We start from the raw sequence: 23,816 nt of genomic DNA on the forward strand, positions 1-23,816 counted from the left end.
AAGGGCCCTGAGCTACAAGCTAAAGTGCCGGTGCTGCGAAGAGGCATTGGGTATGCGCCGGCATGTGCAGGTGCTGGCGCGAGGGGAAAATGTGGCAATGACCCTGCGTGCTGCAAGCTGATGAATCTATTTTCTTGTAGGAAATAGTTTTGACAGTTCAATATCTGTGTTTTCGATATGTGCCCCACACACCCCCAGGGGAGGAGAAGAGAGGAGAGGAGCAGGAAAGTGGGGGGAGGCAGTGGGTGGGAGGCAGGGAAAGACTCTGCCCCATCACCCCTTCAAATTATAGGCATATCAGTATATCACCAACTTAACAGGCTGCCCTCCAAGTCAAGGGCATGGGAGCTGCGTGGCTGCCTGCGCGCATGTGTGGCAGGGACAGGATGGGGCTGGTGTTAAAGGAGCTGGAGCCTTGCACTGGGTGGCTCACCGGGCTGCACAGGACACCCACCGCAAGCCCCCTGCCCGGACGGTGGTGGGATGGTCCCCAGGCTCTTGTTTCACCACCAAACAGTGAAGACAGTGTCCCATTTCCAGGATGTTCCTGTCTCTCAGGTTGATTCACCAAGTGATCCCAAGGCAGGGAGGGAAAAGCCGCTGCAGTGCCCCAGCAACCCCTGTGCAGGGCTGTCGCTCCCGCTCAGGACTGTGCTCTGGTTTCCAGGAGGTAGGAAGCAACCAGAGCATGGAGCGGACCCCAGACAGCTCTGGGGGCAGCAGGCCCCAGCTCTCCCGTGGGCTCACAGCCAAACGCTGGGACGTCTTTGTTAAACTCCCACCTTCTCCTCTAGTTCCCACTGTGGTTATTTTTTGGCAATTGAAGAAGGTATTTTGCTCCAGGTCTTTCCACCCTAAGGATTCACGTGGAGCACGGAGAATGAAGGCACTCTTTGGTGGTGCGGCCGAGCAGCTACTCCCCTCCACCTCGTCCCGCCAGGCCAGCAGCCTTCCCAGCTCAGTGGGCCAGTGGAGCAAGGGACAAAAAGTGACCTTATAGCAGCAGACAAGGCCAGAGGCCCTGGATGCTTGGCATAGTCCTAGGCATCGCTGAGCAGGAGGAGAGGAGGCGATGGTGGGAGGCAGAGCTGTTCTCCGCACTCTGGCCGAGCCGTGGCTGTGCACCATAGCGCAGCAAGAGAGCTTGGGGGTCTCCCAACTGCTGGAAAGCGTGCTGGGACCCAGTGTCTCATTTCATTTCACAAGCTCCCCTGAGAAAGGGCTGGCTGATGGACACAGGCACTTGGCTGGGCACCATGCTTCCAGGGAGGAAACGTTTTGCCTCTTCTCCTCAGTCCCACCACCCAGGTAGCTGGCACCCCATTTCAGATGTGAAGTGCAGTCCTGGGATTGCCCTGTGTTTTGTCCTGTGAGCAGACCTGACCTGGCTATCCAGCCAGCGCTGCGAGCCAGAGGACCATGAATTACCTGCATGGCCCTGGGGTTCCACCAGCCCTGGGTGGTTTGCTCTGCAGCCCCGTGTTCAGACCCTGGCTGCAGCTTAGCTGCATGACGGGACAAGCCCCACGGGATGAGGGCAGCCCAAGGATGCGGCAGGAGGGAGCCGCTCTGTGCCCAGGCAGCACCCCAGGCTGGAGGGTCAGAACTGCGGGACGTACCCAGAGCACCCCTGCCCTGCCACCAAAGCCAAACCAAAGCCCCCGCTGATGCTGGGGAGAGCCAGCTGCTCCCTGGCACTTGTGTGTCTTGGAGATGAGGCAGCAGGTTGGAGAAGGCTCCAGCTTCCCTGCTGGGGCAGAGGCTGGTAGCAGGAGAGGCCAGTTCTGTGTCCCTGAGCTTGTCCAGACTTATACCAACACCAGACAGGGAATCTGGAGTGGGATGAAGGGATCTGTCCCTGTTTGTGTTCCCTGTTGTCCTTCTGGTTTGGTCCATCTCCAGCGCCGCGCAGGCTCCATGGCAGATCACACATCTGTACCGGGTGCCCCAGGTGACCTCCCTGGCCTGGTGTCGCGTGCCACCAGCATGGGCGGACGTGCAAGGCAAAAGCTAGAGAAGAGGGCAAGGAAGGAGGCGAATGCAGCCCCTTGGGGTGCCACCACTGTTTTCTCCTGCCTCATAAAGCCAGGGGAGATGTTTTGGATTTGCTCTGCTAAGACGCGTCTCATGTTGAGCCTAGAAACAGCGCTGCAGGGAGACGGGGCCACAGCTGTCCCAGCTCCACTCTCCTCGCCCTCTCCTCCTTTCGGGGCTCTGTCACACTCTCTCTTTCCAGCTCTCTCAACGGCCCGCATTCCTCTCATCGAGAATTCATTGTCTTGTCAGCCTCTAGTTAGCCAGCATGCGTGCGAATCATAAATTACCCCGCCCGGGCCTCTGCTATGCTTCAGCACAGACAAAAAAATTGCACTCCATCACCGTGTCTCCCGGCTTTTAGTGGTATTGATCAATGCTGCTCCCTTCCCGCCCCCCCCCCTTTTCATTTTAACCGAGCCGGTTAAGTGCAGTATCTTATTTTGTGCTGGGACAAATGAAAAGAATATTAGCAAGGGCTGAAATATATCTCTTTTTTATCTCTCTGCTACTTTTTTATTGAATCTTTCTGAGTAGGTGGCTTTCCGCAGGATGACAGCCTCATGACAGGCTCCTCATTAGAGCCGAGACAGTAATTGTGATGCATTTCCCTGCGCGGCCTTTTCACTTCTCCCCCCCCCCCCCCCCCCCCGCCTTTCCTCCTCTCTCCTTTTCCCCTGATTTGTAAAGTGATTGGATGTACAGACTCACTCAGTTTCTTAAATTATTGCCCAGCTCAATCCATCTTCCTCTATTCTGCGATGGGCAGCCGTGATCTCTGCAGATTGAGAGCCGGGGCTGGGAGTCGCAAGAGGTGGGTTTTGGCCGCCCAGAGGGGTTTCTTGCCTTTCCTCCAGAGCCGCGGTGCCAGCTGCCATTAGGAACGTGGTGCCAGATGAGACGGGACAGAGCTGCACGGGCACCGCCTCTCTCCCAAAGACCGACCCTTGGAACAGCCTCCGAGGAGCCCATGTTGTTACTTGAACATGCATTTTTCACTGGGAACCCCATGGGATCACCTGAGACTGGATCCCCAGCTGGTGCCAGAGGAGCAGCAGCAGCACTGCGTGACTTCACACCAGTTGAAAAGCTGGGCCCTCCAGTATCCAGCTCACCTGGAGAGGCAGCTGCAAGAGCAGCTCATTCCTTTGGAAGAAAATCAATATTTTAGCAAGCTTTTCCGCCTTAGATCCATCTGTAGTTCTTTTGCCTCAGGAGAAATAGGTACATTTGCTATGCTGGTCGGCAGCCCAAGCACTTTACCGCGGAAGCAGTGCTCTGGATAAGGCCCTGTGCCGGGACGCTGGGGGCTGAGTTCAGCTCTTTGCTGCACCGCAGTTTGCTCATGCGGCTGTAGGAAGTTGCTCGGTCCTTCTGTGCCTCTCTTCCCCCAGCTATATAAAACAGGCTGTCACCCACCCCGCTCTCTTCTCTCTTTAGATGCAAGGCGGGAACCACCCCGTGCTGTGCTCTTGCTTGTGCAGTGTCAAACACAATCTGAGCCCAGCTTCCGCTGGTGCCCTGCGGCAGCTTTGCTCTGTAATAAAAGAGCGGAGAAGTGCCTCCTCAAAAGCCTTTTGTACATGAAAAGCCACTTCTCAGGACCCCCACTCCCTTCCTTGCCTACACGGACCTCCAAAATACACATGCGGCTCAGCCTCAGTCGCTCCAGAGAAGAGCAGGTCTATTCTGCACAGGGTCCCTTCCCGGCGATCTGCATGCGCTCGCTGTTCTGCACGGTGTTTGCAGAATTAGGTCGTACTACGGATCCAGTTACAGCAGCACGTGGATCTGGAGTCGCCTCCCTGCCCGGCACTGTCCCCAGGGCCGTGGCCTTGTGCAAAGCCGCACAGGAGGGCCCGGCCCCAGGCGCCCAGCCGCTTGTGGGCAGCGTGCCGGTGCAGCGTGCCCACACAGCGTGCAAACAGGCGCTGAGCCCCAGTCTGTGTGCCACCCGACCAGGCAGCCCGTGCTGCAAGGAGCGGGCAGCAAGCATCCCGACCAACCCACCCCTGCGCAGACATCGGAGGGGGCAGGTACCTTCTCTGTAGTGCCTGCAAGAAAGGTGGCTTGGCAGAGCAAAGTCCCAGGCGTCAGACAGACAGAAGCACCACCCTACTGACAGACCAGCACCCTGGTCCCAGGCAAAACCAGCTGGACCAAGAAGGCTCCCAGCAGGCACAATCAGAGCATTTCACCAATAAATAACCTTGCGTGGTCCAGATCCACGGACAGGGAGACAGAACAGCAAAGAGCAACGTTATTCATGCTCTCTAACTTTACTACTGAACAGTTTTTGCTTCTTGAAGTCGCTCTGCTGTTATTCCTAGGTACTCTGTGCTGACACTTGAGCCCGTCTCCCCTTCAATCGCCCCATGATTGTCATCCTCCCCCAGCACCGGTGCAGCCCCTTTGCTGCCACTTACTGTCAGGGGTTTGCAAGCTGCTGCGTGGTCCTCATCATTGGATGCCACGCGGGCTTGCAGGGAGAAGAGCTAGCATTTGGCTATTTCCAAGCTAATATGGGGCTTTCTTTGAATTATTGTTTTTTGAGCTGGAAGGAAAGGAGGCTTGTCACACGAGATATCTGCTATCAGTACACAAATAACAGCAGGCCCATCATCGAATGGAAAATAATCGCCGCGGAAACCGAGTTGAGGGTGAGCCAGGAGGGATTATTACAGGCGCTGGCAGTGGTGATGCTGTCAAGGAGCCTGTGTCAGCACTTCCATTACCACCCACCTGGTTTCGGAGCAGCCCAAGAAGCACTGCTCGGGGCCGCAAGGCCCCAGCATGGGGTCATTTCTATTCAAAAGAGTTTCAGATCAACTGGCTTTGATTGGTTTTAAATGATGGAGTGTTTAAAAGAGAGAGAGAGAGAAAATAGGAGGATGAAATGGAGGGAGGCATCTCAGGGGAAGGGGAGTTCTCTACTCACACAAGTGGAAAACTGCTTGAGATACTGGAAAATTAGGAATTGAGAGAGAAGTGCTCATCCTCCCAGGGGCAAGGTGAAGAAAGCGAGAGTTTCTGATGGCCATGAGGAAGGACAAGGTGGTGAGAAGATGCCCTCCAACTATCTTCCCCAGGAAGGGCCTTTAAAAGCAAGCAGGGCCCCAGTAAATGTTCAGCAGGGAACATCCTCCCAAGAGTGATTCCTACCTGACACCCACTTGTGTATGCCACCTGGGCAGCCCTCGTGTGCCTGGGGAGGCACCTGGAGGGATGCGCTGGCTGCCCGATAAGCTGCCAGCACAACGGAGCAAATGATAGAATTATGAACAATTTATTCCATTAATTTGGCAACCTGCTGAGCTCCTGGATTGAACCAGCCCACACGTCTTGTAAACTTTGCATATTCAAAGTGACTTGGGAGTGTTGTGTACTCTGTGCTACGTAGTGACGAGGGGCTACACACATCATGTGCTGTTGTGGCAGTTGACTGGCTGGGTCTGTGTTTTTCCAGTTAAATGCTCTCCAAAATAGAATTTCCCATTTTGTTTGCAGCAGGCGTTCAAGGGGTTTGTTTCAGTGTAGCCTCCCTTGGTATCTGGGCTCCTAATGCATGTCCACATCAGCTAGCTCAGAAACTCAAGGGGATGAAACCAGCTGGAGGCAAATCATTAAAGAAGCTAATGAGTCGCCCCAGGAAGGAGATTGCTGTCTTTGTGCAACAGTTCATAGTGAGCCCTTGCCAGGCTCTGAACTTGCCACCGTGCTTGCGGTAGGATCTTACACCATTGCCTGTCGCCGGGTGGCCAAGCACCTCCCAGGCAATCCCCCCGGGATGACAAAGCTGCTGCTGGGCCCTTCTTTCGGCTTGGGACATCAACCACTTTGCTTGGGATGTATTATGGGGGTGTGGAGGAAGGCAGATGCTGATGTTGTGAGTGTTCCCCAATATCTCAGCCCAGCGGCAAGCCTGGAGTCCAGGTCCTGTTTCCAGTCACTTTGCAGTGAATGGGGCTGACTGAGAGGAGTCAGTAGAATTACATTGGTTTCATACCAGTGTAAGTGAGACCAGGATCTGGCCCACAGTCTCCAGCGGGAACAGAAGGGTTCGATTCCATCCCCGCCAGGGCTGGGATCTGTTTGCAGGCTCCCTCCGAAGGAGCCAGCAGAAAAATTCCACCGCGCAGGGGTGCGTTTGTGTCTCAGGCGCTCGGCTTTCAGAGCAGGAAATATTCAGTTTCAACACTTCAAGTTAAACATTTCCTCGGAGCCCGGGAGACCAGGCAAACAGCAGGAGCACCGAGGCTCTGCCTTTTCATCTCTCTGGCACCGGCGAGCGGGGGGTCAGCAGCGGGGGAAGCACGGCCGAGCCGCGGAGGGTAAACACTGGAGCTGAGCCTGCGGAGTAACCGGAGAGCGAAGGGGAGAGCGAGGGGCAAGGAAAACAAAAACACAGCTGCCAAAAAACAAAAGCCTGAAAAGAGCCATTCAGGGTCTCCCAGGAGCAGGTTTGGCGCGGGGCATGGAGGAGGAATGGGGAGCACTTGCTGCCGTGGCAGGCGCAGGTCCAGCCTGCGCGGGGATTTGGCCCCGTCACTTTACCCCGAGCGAATGCCCTCTGCTCCATCGAGCGGGGTAAGCAGCCACCCGTGGTGTGCTGCAGCATACGGCGGCATCCTTTGCTTTTCCGTGAGTACCAGGATGCTCCCACTCTGAGAGGAGAGGCGGGATGTACGTGTCTGTACCACAGCTTTCACAAACAAAACTTCAGCATTCAGGATTCCCAGCTTCTCCCTTCCTGCAGCCCAGCATCACGCACCATGCAGCTGGGTACCGCCACTCGGGCTGGCACACCGGCGCGTGGGCGTGCGTTGGGCCCCCGGGACACGCTGCGGACACAGTTGCAGCTGATGCGGGGAGACGCATCCAGCCGGCAGCCTCCGCGGCGCTGCGGGCGGGTGGTGAATTTTGCAGACCTGGGGAGGCTTGCGTAGGTGTCCTGCTGCAATCAGAAGCGGTCCCCTCCCTGCTGCCTGTCACTGCCACTTACCCCAGCCCCTGCAAAAACGAGGTTGTCAGCCCCTTGGGCCAGGAGCCGGGGCTCCTTCTGTCTCCTGCTTTGAAGTGCTAGCCTGGCAATCTGTACGTCAGGGACTTGGCTGCGTGTCCAGGGCCCCAGTCTCCTGCCCCGTTGAAGCCCTTGCTTTTGCACAAGCGCCAGGCGCCTGTGCTCACTGGAGCACGGGGATCTGTCCCCGCTGTCACAGCCCCTTCTGAGCGGATGCAGCGTGACAGCTGTCACATCCTTCTTTGACATGAATTCATTACAATATCGTTAGCGTAGCTGGTGGTTAAGGCCACTGCTGCTCATTTCTCCTGCTGGCCTGGGCTGGGGTTGGGAACAGCCGGGGAAGGCAGCAAGGGCCTTTCCCACGGCCTGAGATCCCTCTCGATTCCCCGGGACGTTCAAATACGAAGTCGCCTCTGCTTAGGAGCATGCGTCCCATCAAAGAGCCCCGAAGAACAAGCAGGGAGTGAGGGCCTGGGCACGCAGGAGGTTAAAAAGGCCACCAGCACAGTGCAGCTGAGCTGGTCCCCAGCCATGACACCAGCTCCGCATGCTGGGATGTCCCAGAACGCTCTGCTCTGGCTAGCGCAGGCTGCCTGCTCTGAGGCCACCCATCCCGGCAGAGCCGCTGTGGTCCGGGAGTCCAGGGCTGCCCCGTGTCCCCTCCAGCAACCCCCCCCCGCCGGCTCCCTGGACACCAAAGCCCTGAGAATGTTCAACCTGTGGATCAACCTCTGGAGATGCAGAGGGCATCCGTGGCCCGGCGGCGTGCGCTGCGGGTGGCGAGTGGGGACTGGTGGCCCCACGGCAGTGACCTGGGCCAGGAGCAGGGACAGAGCACAGTAGGGCGGAGGGCAGCGTGTTTACCCATCCATCTGCGTGCCCCGCAGCGGGGATCCAGCAGGATTTCCCGTCCGCTCAAAGGCAGCCTGTTTATTTTGAGAGGGAGACTCAGACAGCTCCATTGTTTTGCTGCGAAGTTGGGGTTATAAATAGCAGGTGGTAGGGGACACTCCTGGGCTATTTTGGGCCCCTGCTACACAAAAGTGGAAAAGCTCCAACAGGAAGGTGGAATTACTGAAATGCCGACCTTTCCCGCAAGGGTCAGCGGGAGCTGCTTGTTTGGGTTTGGTTTGGTTTCTGGGCATTCATGGGGGAACGAGGAGAAATGGAGACAGATACTCCCAGCTACACAGGCTGCACGCTTTGAGCTCCCAGCTGCCCGGGGAGGACTGGGTGATCTGGACGGGCAGCGAGATGCCAGGATCCATCCATGGCTCTGCATGGGAACTGTGGGGAATAGCTCAGGTCCAGAGGAGAGACGGTCCAGGTGGCTGGGGTCTTCTCCGGGGTCTGCAAGTGGGAGCGCTCCTAGTGGATGGCCAAGAGGGGGAGGCAGGGGAAGCTGTCTCCGTAGCGTTGGCTTGCTCTGATTTGCCACTTCTGTGCCTCAGTTTCCCCCATCTCCTGTCGGGAGGTGGGAGAAAAGGCCACGGGTGTCGTGGAGGCAGCCCCGCTACAGCCAGGCACGTACGCGCCGTCCTGCGCGTAGGCAAGGATGAGCCAAGGTGACTCGCAAACTTCTTTCAGACCCTTCCTGTCGTTAAACGCCTGCGCCAGGCGGTTATGCAGTGAGCAGCAGGGACCCAGTAAAGCTGCTCACACCAATGTTTTATCCCTTGAGAAGGTCTATTCCTTTAATGGGGATTCATTTAACTGGGCTCTGCCATCGTTAGGAGCCATAAAATGGCACCTTTTGGCTTCTGATTGGAAGGCCACGTTGCATGTAGCCCCCTTGTATCCAGTGCTGGCTGCTTTATTGTGCGTTACTGCCTCTCACTCAGATTTAACCAATTTGATCCATGTCTAATACATAAATAAATAATCCAGCAGGAGGGTTCACATTAGATGACAACAGGCGGCTATAAAGCATGTTTCTCCCCGCTGGAGCCATCTGAGCCGGGCTCCGCACGCCCTCTCATGAGCAGAGCTGCTAATACAGCTGGGAGAGAGGGGCCTGGAGACCCGTGGGCTTTTCTGTTTTATTGAAACTTCATTGTTTGCTTTGAGTTTTATTTTATGTTAAATAGACGCTGTATATTCCTTATAGAGGGGGCAATAAAGTTTCCAAGCCGGAGGAAATTGGCTGAGGAGCAGGGACCGAAACGGGGAAATCTGGCTGTGCAGGCGAAGCAGAAGGGCAGCGTTTGGGGGCCGGGGAGGGTCTGCAGCCGAGCCGACAGCTCCGCACCCCCCACTGCCACGGGAGCCCCGGGGGCTCAGCCCAGCTCGGAAGCGGGCTCCCTGTGGGCCCCCAGCGCTCGCCCAGCCGTGCCGAGCATGGGTGCAGCCCCAGAAAGTGTGAAAAGGGGAGAGAAATGGAGATAATCCGGGAGAAAATTCCCCACTTTCAGACCCTGCTGCGGTAGCCAGGGAGCCGGGGCTGCTCTCCCCAGTGGAGCCTTTCGTCTACCAGGTGCTCAAACCCTCTCTGCACCTGCTGCTCAGGAGCAAAAATGGTTGGAAAATGTGCTATGGGATGCTCTGATAAAATGTATGGGTTCAGATCACCAGGCTGAAATACGTGCAGCCTGCCCCCGTGCAGGGGTAGCCCTGCAGCCTGTGCTGCGCCAGGGACGAAGGGGACGAGCCGGCGGTGTGGGCTCTGGCAGTTGGGCATGAGAAACGAGGTGCAGTGAGCAGCTGCCTCTGGGGCCCCCCGTGGCAGGAGTTAAAGCTTTCTCCCCTCTTTTCCTCCCCACAGGCAAAAAGAAGGCGACTTTGTTTGACAGCCAGGCTCCCATCTGCCCCATCTGCCAGGTCCTCCTTCGCCCCGGCGAGCTGCAGGAGCACATGGAGCAGGAGCTGGAGAAGCTCACGCAGCTCAACATCAGGTAAGGAGCCACCGGCGGCCGGCTGGCTCCTCGGGGCAGCCCGAGCCTCCCGGCGCCTCGCCGGGCAGCAGCAGCTGTGGTGCAGCAAGAGCCCGGGGCCTCATCCAGGCCCACTGAATGCAATGGTCATCTCTGGCCTCCAGCAAAGAGGGGCTGGTCTGCAGGATGACTCCATGCCACTGGGATCAGGGCTGGCCTTTAACAGCTACCGTTCTGCAGGGGGTTTAAAAAGCTCAAGATCCACTTTCCTCCTACCCCAGCACTGTTCTGTTCCCCTCAATTATTGAATTTGGGGCATTTAGCACTAACCAGCAGGGCAGAAGCATTTCTCTGGTGTTCCCTGCAGCAGAGTGGTAGGGATGGGACAGAAATGGGATACCCGGGAAGGTGTGTTGAGGTGAGCGGCTCTGGCACTATTTGGACATGGGCACACTCAGTACGGGGCTCCAGCAGAGAAGAGGTTAAAGCAGGTCCCACCTGAGCACATCCCGTGGTGGAGCAGGCCCTTAGCAAAGCCGGGGCTGCCCCTCTGCTGCCTTCAGCTCCCACTGCCTTCTGCTTTCCCCAGCACAGCAAAGTCCCCTATTTTAAAAAAAAATAATAATAATTGCATTTTAACTGCTAGCAGTTATTTAGGAAATGGCTGCGGCCAAGGGTTGGCAGATCCCTGCCCCTGCCTTAATAAAACTCAGCAGCCTTGGAAAAGAGCGTGTTTATTTCAATTATTAATGAATTCCCCGGTCATTAAAAGGTGAGAAAAGAAATCAAACTGCCGACTAGGAGCTAAGTTACGTCACCAGGTGGTAGGAAAGGGAGAGAGAGAGCGTGTGCGTGTGCGTGTGCGTGTGCGTGTGTGTGTCAGGGCAAAGGGGTTCACGTAGCTTTGGACAGAAGAAGCAGCATCCATCCCAGCCTGTGCTTAGCGTAGGATCTTTTTTCCTATAAACGAGCAATAACCATTACGGATTGAGGGAGAGGGAGGGAACTTCAAGTAGAGAAGCAGAGACCCCCCAAAATGGGTCTGAGATCTCTCACCTGCAGCGCACGGGGCTGGAGCATCCCCCACTCCTCGAGCAGGGAGGCGGAGGAGGAGAGGGGGAAGAGGGAACAGCGAGCCCATTTATCCCACGCAACACCCGGTCCCCTTGCGAGTGTAATTTATGGCGTAATTTGGGCTGCATCCAACTTAATAAAGGGCCACTGCAAATTAGTGAACAGGTTTAAATGAACAGAAGCAATTAGTGCTCAGAGGAGCCCATCAAAGAAGTTGGGCCAATATCAGAGCGAAACTGAAACTGCGAGCCAGGAGCGGAGGATGGCTGGCGCGAGGCACTGATGGGAAGGTGGCGTTTAATGGGAAAGGAGAGGAAACCCTAAATCATAAAGCATGACAAGGGCCATTGTGGGCCAGCTGACAAATGAAAAAGAATGGCATTATTCCTTTAAATAACAGCAGCAGTTAGAGAGGAGACAGCTCTCTCCGGCTTGCCCTCGCTTCCCCGGCCCGCTCCGCTCGGCCACGCACGCGGCGAAGAAGCGGCAGAGGTCTTTATTAATTATTAAATAACGACTCGCTCCATACCGTGATAGATAACGCTCAATCTAGTCTGCGGATTCGGGTGGTGGAGGCTGATCTGTGACGTGGCAGCTTGGTGCCGGGCTCTCGCGGCGAGCATCTCCCGGCGATGCCCAGGCAGGGCCGGCGGCATGGGGCGGCAGGACGCGAGCGGGTCTGGCCCTGGGTGCCCCAGGCGCGGGGTGGCCCCTTCTCCCATTCCCCCACCTTTGCCACCCGGAAGAGACGGGAGTGAGAACACGTCAACGAGGGGAGAGAGAAACTAATAATGATCTCAAATAACCCAATAAACATAAAAATAAAATGTAGGCCTATAAACGTGACGGGCACCGGCAGCCCTGGCTGCTCCCTGCCAATGCCGACTCCTTACCGAAATGGCCGAGCAGCTGTTACGTATCAGTCTGATGGGGGGAAACGAACCTGGGGGCTGCTTTCCAAAGGCCCTTCTTTTTTTTTTTTTTTTTTTTTTAATTTAAAGAGGATGCAGCCAATCATGGCTTGCGCTGTTAAGTTTTAATAAACCTTAATGATTTGCAGCGAAATCATAAATTTCCAGCGCTCGGGGTGAGGAAGGCAGATCCCTTCGTGCCCGTTCAGCCTGCAGCCCCGGAGGCTTGGCGGGCGCTGCGTCGGCCTCGGCCGGAGAGCTGCGCGGTGGGGCCGGGCGAAGGAGAAGCTGCTGCAGGGCCGGGCAGAGAGGAGAGGCTTTAGCCTCTGCTAAGGGGGGATTTACAGCATCGCCCGAGCAAGGAGCTGGGCATCGCTTGGAGGAAGGCAGGAGGGAAGGGGTTGGCTGCCGGTGGCCGCCGGCGCTTCCCGGGGCTCAGCCACGGAGGAGTTGCGAGAAGAGGAAGAGGAGGTGGGAAGAGGGGGTGATGGAGCAGGTCCTCCCCGCACTCTGCCACCCTCCCGGCGCCCCCTCCTCGCGCGGGGCAGGAGTGGGTGGCTCTGGCCCCGTGGCTCACCGCCCCGGCGGGTCGGCCGAGGCCCCGTGCAGCTCCGCGTGGCCAGGCAAGGCTCTCTGAATGCAAATTTCATTTCTGAGCCACTGGCGCTGTTTCAAGAGCCGGCAGCCTCCGAGCCCTTCTCGGTGTTACATATGTAACAGCCTCATTGAACTTGACATGTCAAATTCAGGCCATTTGTGCAAAATCTCCCTTTAATAATACCGTTTCATTTCGCTCAAATGAGACTTGAATGCATGTAAAATGGAAAAGGATATTTAAGCGCTAACATTAGGCAGATGTCTTGCCAGAGGCTGATTGAATATATGAGATTTTGAAGTGCTTAACACGTTTTCGGTGCTCCCTCTTAGAATATGTCACCTGGCTTTCTTTTTTCTCCTCCTCCTTCCTTTTCTTTTTTCACCCCTCTTTAAGTGAAGGGTATAAATTGAAAGAAAACAAAACTACAAGCCTTGGCTTTATGGGGTTTAACTCTTGCAGGGCAGGACTGTTGGTACTCCTCCTCCGGAGAGAAATTACCTTGTAGCTCACCTCCGCAGAGCCCAAGCACAAAGCAGCAGGGAGCAGGAGCCCGGTGAGCGATGGCCCCGCTGCACTTTGCAGCAGGGGTGCTCTCCTCGCTGTACGTGTACAGCTCCAAGAGCAAAGGTGCCGATGCCCAGCTGAGCTGCCAAGTGTCACCAAGGTAAAAATAAGAAATAATAATAGCGACTCTCTCTGTACACTTGTGCCCTGTGCCCCCAACCAGCCCAGTCCCTGCAGAATACATGAATATCCTCCGGCTCATGTACATTAAGCTGATCTGTGCACTAGATGCAGGTCTCCTATGCTCACACGATTTATATTTACCCGCTTTACAACTCATCCGTATTAAAGGCTTGCAATAAAGCACACTGAAATGCGAGGCTCTTTCTAGAGATGTCAATGGCCCCTGGCCCCAGGTCTGCGCGCTTGAACTACAGACGCATCTGCCGAGCCGGGGCCGGCGGCGAGCAGCAGGCAGGTAGATCATTAGAGCTGGTGAGAGCAGCGCCCGTAGGTGTCCCTCAGGGCAGACACACACCGGCACACGTGTGCGTGTGAATGTATCACTGCGTATGTCACTGCAGGTAAACATTATGAGCAGAGCTGGTGGTGCTCGAAGGTTAAGCTTGGCCAGGGCTTTCCTTTGAAAGCTCCTGTTCTCAGCTGCTTATAATACTGCCGTCCTTAACCCTGCTGCACTTCCCCGCTTGGGTGTCTGCCTCTGACTGCAGTTTCATCTATGATGGATTGACCATTTCTGAAAACTGTGCTGAGGAAAAATGCGTTTTGTGTTGTGCGATGTTGGACCCACCTTACAACCAGTCTGTTGAGGAGCACACACTTTTTGGGTTCCCGGGAGAATGTGCCTGACACCTGGCCGAGTTCTTTTCCAAAAACAGGAAAGAAGGCAGAAGGAGCTGAAGAAGAGGAACAGAGGAAGGAATGAGGGCAGAGCAAAAGCAAGATGGGGGCAGGAGCCAGGGGGATGTGCTAGCAGTGAAGGACAAGAGAAACTGGGTAGGTTGAGGGAGAAGGTGAGGAGGAGGTCCTGGAAGGGGCAAGGCTCTACCGAGAGGGAACAGCAGGGTCTGCCTCCCGAATCCTGGGGTGTCAGAGGCACAAGAGTCCTCAGCTGTCAGGAGAGCAGTGAAATGGCTTGGCAATGCGCATGCCCCTCCAAAGTACCAAAGGGTCTCTGAGAGCTAGCTCAGGAGATGCCGGGCCGTCTGTGGAGCCCGCCTGTGCTGACAGTTGATGGTCTGTCTGTCCACGGTGCTTTCTGAGCCCCTGGGTGGAGTTTGGAGGAAAATGAATTTACTGGCCGTTTAAAAAAATCTTAGGAAATCACTTTACAAATATTACAGTTGCTGAGTCAAGGGAAATGTGCTTTTGGATGCAGTTTGTCTAACAACATGGTCCCCTGTTCTTCAAAATGCAGTGCTGTTTTTAAAAATGTATTTGGCAGGAGATATTTTTATTTCCCTGTATGACAGCTAGAGGATTCTTCCTTGCATTACCAGCAACAAACCTGTGCTTCAGAGCTGTGATTTCACTTCCCCAAAAGGATCATGTGTATCATTATAGCAGGGGAACGGTCCAGTGGGTGGAGTGGTGAGTTGGACCATGTCAGCTCTGTTGCTGTTTTTGCAGCTGAAGGACGGTCTCAGCTCTGATGGGGCTGTCTATACTGTTTCCCTTTGCTTCAGGGGTCTGTAAGCTTAGCAAATGTAGCCAGCAATATCCTCGTGCTATGTTGTACTGTTAGCTGTGTCTGTCCAACAGCATCCTGGAGCTCGGCATGTCCGTGTGGACACATGTCCGATGGATGTTCCCAGGTGAGCGAAGGGGAGACGACACCATCCTCACTGTGCCCCATGGCTGTACAACCCCCCAACCCTCCACTTTCCTTCCTGTCTTTCCTCCACCCTGAATCCTGACCTTATCTGAGCGCACCCATGTTTTGAAGCCCATGCCCACCTCCTCGTCCCCATTAGCTGTTCCCAGCCTGGGTGAGCAGATCTCATTGCTCCCTGTCACCGTGCCGAGAGCAGGGAGATGCCACTGTGTGCCCGGCGTCTCAGGAGTTACACCAGAAGGTACATCAGGGAATAATTTATCTTCTGATTCTTTGATTATGAAACATTTTCTTGAACACAGAGGGCACCAGAGTCTCCTGCCTTGGTGCAAATGGAAAGTGCTCCAGGTTGTTTTCCGGTGACCTCAGAGATGCCATCAGGAAGAGGGAGCCAAATGCTGTCAGGGAAAGGAGGGCAGAGCAGGACACAGTGGGAACACCTATTTCAAAGCAGGTGAAATGCCCAGGCAGTGGTTGAGTTTGGCAGTCAGAGCCAACCTTGACTCATGTCAGAGGAAAAGAGCCAGCCAAGGCCCCGTGGTGGCCCCAGCTCCTATAGCAGCTCTCAGTGCATCTCTACCCAGGCTTAAATCTTCTTTTTGTCATCCCTCTTAAGCTTTCTCTCCCTCGTTTGCACGCGTGCTCTCTTCCTCTCGCTTTTCTTAATCATCCCTCCATTGGCAGCCAGGGTGGAAGCAGAAAGTGCTCCTTCAGTTGCTGGCACTGTGTTGGGCATCCTCATCCTGCCAGGAGAGGAGTTGATCTCCCCGTTTCTTTACGCAGATGGGCATGCTGGTGGCTCTGCTCGGGGGGCAGAGGGAGCTCTAGGCCCAATGGCATAAGGAAGAAGCAGATGTCTGGCAATACAGTTTTGAAATTGCTTCATCTCAAAGGGATCTGCTAAGTATCGTGTTACCCCAAAAGGCCCTTGGAAGAGACCTTCTCGGGGCCGGAAGGGGTGGCTGGTCTGGAGAGGGTGAGGTGGCCATGGTGCCAGGCCCAGCAGGATAAATAGAGTGTGTAAAACCCAAATTAGCTCAGTTGTCATGTGTCATATCAGGGTCACGGCTCTCACCTCAGGTCTCCTCGATTTATGCCTGGGGACTTTAACACAACAGCCAGGCACTTCCCCAGGCTTCTTGTGCCATGAACAGTGTGGGTCCCTGAGCCTCTGAATGAGGGAGATTAGAGACACTTTGAGCGAGAGGGTTTTTTCCTCGAAGCTCCACTGAAGTACATGCTAATTCCCTTCCTTAAAGGCAGTAGATAGCTGAGAGTGCTCCAGAGAGGGCAAGGAGTCCTAGCCAACAAGTGAGGTTGCAACCAGGGAAAAGCAGGCATCGAAACCACATGGCAGCTCCCTCCTGCTCCTCAACTTCCTTCTGTTGTTCTTCCTTCTTCTTCCCTCTTCTTTTCCACCTTCTTCTTTTTCATGATTTCTTCCCTCTCTCTCCCTCTTCTTCCCCCTCCCTCTTCTTCCCCCCCCCCCCTCGGTATCAAGGCGACATCTCCAAGCCAAGTACTTTTAATTTCACCCGTGGCCCTTGCTGACACGGTGGATATGCACAGCAAGTTAAATTCCCGCCTGATCAATAAAGCAGAAGCAGTGTGTCCGACTGGTCGATATTTTTTTATCTGTCTTCAGCCCAGTCCTGCTGATGACAGCCCCCTGCGCTTCAGCAAAGGCACTCAAGGGCATCGGGCTTTGGCAACACAGCTCTTTTTTTTATTTAAATTAAAAAAACCCAGATGCCTACAAAAAAAAAAAAGTTCACAGAGTTTGGCCTTTGCTTAATAACGTTTTATGATTTATCTTAATTTTTAATTGAAAAAAATTTGCGAATTAATTGATTTCTGGGACTTGCCAATTAACATTGTAATTGGGTGCATGATAAATTTCGAGGGAGCATCATTTTTCTCCCTCTCCCCCTTGTCACCGAGGAGGGGAATCGCCAGGGCAGCTGCTTCCTCCCCGTACACCCCCCTCTCCCTCCCCAGGTGCCGCTGCCCTCCTCCCCCCTTGCTACTGTATCTTAAAGAAGGAACAAGAAAGCTAATAAAGTCGTGTTATTAGAGTCTCGCCAGAGGTGACCCCTCCAGGCATAAATCCGCGCCTGGGAGATCGTGGGGACAGGTACTATTAAGTGCCTGACAGTACTTTGTGCCAGCAGGACCGGGTACCCTCCCCCTGCGTGTCTTCCCCCGGCTGCAGTGGCGCTGAGCTTCGCAGCTCCCCCAGGCACTGCCCATCCCATCGCTCACCCCAGCAACTCATGACGCGTGTGCCTCCGCCCTCCGGCGAGCCCCTGCTCGCAGCTGCACACTGTCCCCGGAGTCCTGGGTGCCGGGGTGCAGGGCACCGCCGGGGGCACCACCGGGTGTGTGGGAAGGGGCTTCGCCTTGCGCTGTCTCAGCGCGACTCCTGCCAGGCTGAAATTAGACACGCAGCCCCTCGCTGGAGAAACCCACCTGGACGCAGCCGCTTCTCGGCGACGCTCGAGCAGGGCACAGGGCCGTGTAGAGGTAAACAGCAGGGTCGCCTCCCCACGTGGCATGCAGAAAAGTAGCGAACCGGCTATTGCCAAAGTGAGGAGCAAGGAAACTCCGTTCTCCCAGAGAGGAGAGGGGACCAGCCACGCGCTGGAGGAGATTGAGATGCAGTGGATGGAGGGTGGAAATCTCAAGTAAAATAAACAGTGCCCTGTATCTACAGAGCTTCCCCCGCTCGCTCTACGTGCCTGCTATAAATCATCTCATCGCCTGCTGCAGCGCAGGCGGCTCTGGGGCGAAGCAGGGCTGCCCCGGGCCTTCTCCACAGTCCTGGAGGGGCTCTGCCGTGCCGCCCAGCAGCACCCACACGGGAATCGCCCCCCGAGCCCGGGGATGCCTTGCGTGCCCCTGCGACACGAGGGCCGTGTGTGCGGAGGCGAAGGCCGCCTGCCCGGCCCAGGGACCCCAGCCCTGCCCCAGCTCAGCCACTGCTCCCCCGACCGGCCAGGATGCCGGAGCCGGTGCTGCGCCTGCCGGTGTCACCGTCGGGGAGCGGTGGGGGAGAGGAGGGTAATTTATGAGGAGAGGAGTCTGTTTATTATCTAGCAAATGTGGTGCTGCTGATACCGTGGATTTATCCTCTTTCATCCCCCTCTGATTTGTGACCCTGCCCCTCGATGTGGCAGATTAATCATGGACAGCAAGGGAAGAGAGCACCCTCCAGCTTCCTCCCACGCGCCTGGAGGGTGGCAATAGCGGCGGCCCTGGCCCTCTGTCCACTGCTGCGCCGGTGGGGAGAGCGTACCAGGTACAGCTGCCTGTCCCGCTTGAAGGTGCCCCGTTCCTCTCCCCCCCTTGCAAGCTCTGACCCCAAGCGGGGCAAGTCACCCACTAGCTGGCTGCTGCCCAGGGTCTGTGGGTGACAGTATTTCTCATGGGTCAGGGTTTTGGGTAGCACCGTGGGTGAGGAAATTTGTGGGTTGCGCATGTCCTCTCTTACATAGTGCCCTTGCAATGCCGTGAATGCTCCTTGAAGTGCCTCCAGCTTCCCCATACCCAAAACCGATTCACTAGCTCCCGGGCATGGGTTCGTAGTTAACGTGTTGGGCTGGGGTTTGGAGGTCAAGGCTTTCCTCTGCTGCTCTCTCCCCTTGCAGCCTTGGGCGTGCTGGGCTGTCTGTGTGCCTCACTTTTCCATCTGTGAAATGGGGCTAGGGAGAAATCCTCTGAAGAGAGGAAGGCACCAGAGCCTCTGCTAGGATGCAGAGCAGCGCAGCCCTGGGTAAAGCACCACTGCATGGAGACACCCAGCATTTGGAAGGGAGGCATGAAAAAAACAGGGGCGAGAAAAAAATCTTCGGTCAGTTATTTTCCCTTAAGCGACGTGTGCCTTCTGCGGAGCCTTTTCCGAACTGCCACGTGAGCTGAATTAAACGGTCATTACAGCCACGGTAGCAAGGAGCCCCCCAGATCCATTTACTACATGACCTTTCCCTCCAACTTTTTATTTTTCCAGCCACCTCCTTTGCAAACAGTGGGAAAGAAAAGAGGTGTCCCTCCTACCCAAGCCTCCTGCTTTGCCCCCCCCCCCCCCCCACGAATATCATATCCTCAGCCAGACCCTACAGGAGCCCGTCGGCTGCCCCGAGCAGAGGCTCCTTGCAGAGGCACGGGTCCACCAGACCGTGCTCTGCTCCGTGTCACCCCGGGATGGAGAAAAGGAGAGCTCAGCAGGGAAGGGAGAGCTGTGGGTGTCAACGTGACAGAGCAAACCGGGGATTTTACTGTGGTCAGGTCACTCACTCACAGTGGTTTATGATCCTGCTGCATCTCCGCCGCAGCTTCATTTATTTTGGGGAGCAGGGAGGTGGGTGGCTGCCCTGTGGGGTCAGGCTTGCCACCGCTGCCCGCACATTGGCTGCTGAGGTCTCACAAATACTGACTGGGCGAGGATTTGGGAAATGCAGATGAGATCCTGGGTGCAGAGCGTTTCGAGGCCTGGCTCCAGAGCCCCTGCCAATTCTCACCATCACCCGGCCCTTTCCCCATTGGCTGCAGGAGGTCTCTTAACCGGTGTGGGGAGCAGGTGCCACTGGAAGAGCCAGGGCAGGTTAAAAATCACAGCATGCTTCCCCTGACAGTATAGATCACGTTTGGCAGCTCCAGGGAGCTGTCACCTGCGGCTAGGTGAGGATTCGGCCCCATGTAGTTTAAAAAAAAAATAATCAAACTCTCATTTCCTTATTTAGGTTTCAAGTGACACTTCCACTTATTTAAACTGGCGTTCACAAAAATCCAATTCCCTCTCTGCCCTGCTACTGCTTATTTACTCCCGGCGTTTCCTTCCGCGCCGCTCTGCGGGCTGCCCGTCCGTCCCGCCGTGCGGGCTGCGCTGTCGCTGCCACTGTTCCCGCCCCGCAGCCCAGCGTGCGAGCGCGAGTCCTGCGGCTAAAAACAAATTGTTTCCACTGGATGTTCTTACGGAAAAATAGCAGTCGGCTGCAGCTCGTCGCTGCCTCTCAGCTTTGCAGGCTCTCACGCGGGAGCTGAGCGTGCCCAGGCTGGTGCCTGTCAATCCGAAGGGCTGATGAGGTTGTTTCGTGAAAGAGTTGCAGAGCTGAGAAGCGGCAGCTGCGTGGCAGCCGTGGGTGTTGTCAGCCCTCTTACCACCTCCTTAAACCTCTTCTCGCTGCAATGTCATTAAGGGATGAGCACAAACAACTGTAACTACCCGAGCTCAAGGAACTTCTTCTCTTGCAGTAGTTATTAATTACGTGTTAGGAGCGGTGCCGGGGGGGGGCCCCGCTGCTGCACCAGGTCCCAAGCTCAGCCCTTCCTTGACGGATGCTCTTCATAAGCCCTAACCTGCTTTGGTGAGGGCTCTTCGGAGAGCTCATTTGAACGTGCTTGGGGAGGGCAAGTGGCTGCAAGACCGAGTGGCTGGAGCGGGCTGAAGCACAGCGAGGGGCAGCTTCTGGCCCTGCTGTTGTTTCTCTGAGACCTCGGGCAGATTCTGTCACCGCTTGGGGCCTTCATTTCCCCTTCTGAACACATCTCTCTCTGTTGCCTTATGTTAGCAAACATTCAGGCTGTAGCTACAATTGCAACAGAGTTTTCTAAGCCTTGTTCCTGGGCAGTGTCAGGCGGCATGTGCACTGCCATGAGCGGAGGGAAGGAAAGCTTGCTGCCCCTGTTTTCCTGGGGTAACTGCTTCATACTGGAGCTTCTGGAGTAACTGTAGCTTCTGGCTGAGCTGGGAATTGAACCCACAATTTCCAAGTCAGGGTTTTTTCTTGCATGTGTTGCTTAGATCTCGCTTGCCCCCAGCTCGCTGCTCCCACCCATGGCGATGCTGCTGGTCCTCAGCTCCAGCCGGGGGGACGAGCTGTTCCTGCCCGAAGGTCTCCAGCACTGCTCCAGGGACCAAACCTTTGCACTTTTCACTGTTTCTGGAGGGCAACCAACAAAACCCTGGAGCCAAAGCCCCTTCCTGTTAGACCCATCATACCCCTATGACCTGATCATGACACAGCAAGGTCCCAAGTTCAGTGAGAAGTGTCCAAGGACAGAGGCTGCAGCTTCAGTGCATGAGGGTGGCAACAGGGCTACTTCCAGCATATTGCTTTTTTTTTTTTCCTATGGCAAGCACAATCTGAAAGGAAGGGCCATAAAAAATTAAATAAAAATCTAAAGGTCACTGTGTGTAACAGCATCCCTGGTGGGGTGGAGAAACCCCAAGATTACGGGCAAGGAGAGCACATATTCAGCATGGTGAGCTGCCCTTTGCCCTTGGGACATCACGAATGACGTTTTGGGTCTGAACAGCCTCCTGGGGATCCCGCAGGGAGACCCCAGGGGATTCCTCCTTGCGTCTGGGGATGCTCCTAAACAAGGCCCTGCCTGCTTTTAAAAGGTATCTGCATGGCTATGCACTATAGCATGGCTATTGCTTCAGTTGCGGAAGGCCTGGCCGTGGGTAAGTGTTTCTACTAAAGCCGGTGTGCCCTGATGGATGGGAGCGATGGGTCACAGGCGAGCTGTGAGGGGACCTGGCAGTGCAGCTCCCGTTAACGTTCACGGGGCGATGCAGCTGAACAGCCGCACGTGGCTCCGCAGCGAGACCCAGTGAGGTTTCACTCTGGGCCACTCTGGACATTTTGCGTCCCCCGCCGACGCACAGGGCGCCCATATGAGTGTGCGCATGCACGCGGGGACGTGTGAGCCGCTGCCACCGCCGGTGCCGCAGCACCTGAGAAAGCAGATTAGCAAGGAAGCATCCACTTGTGTCTTGGAAATGCAAAGCCACCGGGAGAGAGACTGAGGCTCCCCAGACCCCTGAGCCTTTCCAGGATATTTCCTTTCTTATTTGGTAGTTTGGGGGTGGGGGGAGAGGTTGCCTAAAAGGGAAAGAAGTTGTTTTGCTGTAATGAACTAGATAAACAATTCCCCAAATAGATTAAAACTAACTGTAACTTATAAAAGCGGGTAGTAATTATATTTTATTAGCTAGCAAAACACCATTTTTTTATTTCGAAGAATAATTCTGTGTAAATCACCTTAATTAGAAGTGTCAGACGAGCCTGTGAATATCGTACTTAGTAACTAATTTCCTATGTACAGGTTATAATTTAAAACACATGGATCACTCGCCGAGTGGAAATATGCTAGCCATGAAATAATGTGGGGAGTGTTGGGGTTATTACTATGTAAATGTGTAATCATTTCAGACCACTGCAGACTGGCTTGGTGATTAAAGAGAATTCCAAGGTCTCCAAAGATTGTGCTCTCTGCAAGGGCCTAGAGCGAAAAACTTTAAAAGGCACCGAAAAGTGTTTGAACTTTAAAGGTCTTGATTTCCCTTTTACCATTTTTAATTTGTCTGCAGTGTTTATGGAATGGAAGGTTTCTCTTTGCCGATGGCCTTTCGCTTTGGAGGCCGTTCCCCGCTCCTCCGGCTGCCCGGGAGCGCGCTGCCTCCTGCGGGGCCCAGCGGCGGCACGGCAGGCTGCGACGTCTGTAATTCAGGCGGTTATTTAGTGGGACGGAGGAAAGCAGCCAGACTGGATTAGTCCAGGGTCTCCGTAGCCCGGGACCTGTCTCCAGCATGCTGCACCAGATGCTCTGGAGGAGGGCGCAAGAAAGCCCGTGGTAGCGATCTGGGAGATAAACTGCACCCTGGAGCGACCCAGTGCCTTGTGGCTTGGATGACCGGGGCTTGTGCCTGTTCCTAACCTCTCCCTGGCAATAAATAAAACCCAAATGACTCCTAATGGAGTGGGGGCTAAATTGCAGGGAGGGGAGGGGTTCCTTAATCGTCCTCCAAATGAAGCATAGACACTCCCAAATTATTTAAATCGATCTGCTTCCCTGTCAGCCGTTCCCAATGGCAGAAGCTTCGCCTTTTGGCTGATCGGAGAAACTCTCGTTCTGCAAAACACCAGTTTCCTGGCACCAACACCATTTCTGGGAGGAATTAATGAGATTCTTCCTCTTTTTCATGAAAAGGAATAATTTTAAACACCTTTAGCAAGAAAAGGGAGGAAATGAGTTGGGTTTTTTTAACCTGGGGTTTGGATTATAAACAAAAAAAGTTGTTTTACACTTTGGGTCACTCCGAAGGTCAAGATAGCGCTGGAAATTGTGGGGGGAAAAGCCCTCCTGCCGGGGAGCGGTGGCTGAGCAGGAGCCGATGCCCAGGAACACGTCGGCGCTTGCTCATATGGATCGAAGAGCCCCGGGACCCGCAGCTGCTCGGCTGCGGATCAGCGTTGAAAGTGCCTCTGCGGCTCTGGGCCGGGAGCAGGGCTCTAGCAAAGCCTCCATCTCCGGTGTTTGGGGTGACCTGATTGACGGATAACTGCTCGTCTCACCCCGTTTGGGGCTGGGGGGGCAAGGGCAGTGGGACTGGGAGAGGAGGGGGGCTGTAGCCCTGGGAGAAAACACCTTCCTCCATCCCTTCTCATTTCATAACACCCAGCCATCTGCCAAATCAAGGCAGATTAAAGCCAGCCAAATTCAATTTCTCCCCGCTGCCACTGCAGCTCGGCATCTGGGGCTAAAGTGTCCCCGACAAAGCGAACATGACAGGCACATTGCTTTTTTGTCACATCTAGTACCATGTTGATCTTCTAAAAGTCTCATAAAAATTTATTGATGTCTCCCATATTGCTGTGATTGAGAAGAAAGGAGCATGTGTGTGTGGATCCGTGTGCGCGCGCGCAGGGGGTGTGCGTGTGCGTGTGTATATTAATGTTTCTGAAGTAGATCTGATTTGATATGTCTTGTTCTATTGTCAGCATCTGTTTAGCGAGGCTTTTTAATACTTTCTGGCTGCCGATCACTCATCCTTAGCCTGGGATGCAGGCTTGCATACAAATTTTGTTATTAAACACAATTCCATCCCCCTCCTTCCCCAACCTCCGCCTCCAGCCGCTAACCTCCCCCTCCGCCCACCCAT

The 23,816-nt window shown here is 55.1% G+C and overlaps 1 protein-coding gene across 4 annotated transcripts in view; it reads left to right on the plus strand.

Annotated features, from left to right (window-relative positions):
• The window catches only part of RNF220 (ring finger protein 220), a 236,285-nt gene that overhangs the window by 135,407 nt on the left and 77,062 nt on the right, over nt 1–23,816 (plus strand). For all 4 annotated transcript variants that reach the window (XM_064516113.1, XM_064516112.1, XM_064516114.1 and 1 more), the window contains one exon: nt 9,819–9,948. In XM_064516113.1, coding sequence (XP_064372183.1) covers nt 9,819–9,948 — 130 coding nt within the window. The remainder of the gene's footprint in view (nt 1–9,818; nt 9,949–23,816) is intronic.

The sequence above is a fragment of the Dromaius novaehollandiae genome, chromosome 8 (genome assembly GCF_036370855.1).
Source record: "Dromaius novaehollandiae isolate bDroNov1 chromosome 8, bDroNov1.hap1, whole genome shotgun sequence".
NCBI classification, from domain to species: domain Eukaryota; kingdom Metazoa; phylum Chordata; class Aves; order Casuariiformes; family Dromaiidae; genus Dromaius; species Dromaius novaehollandiae.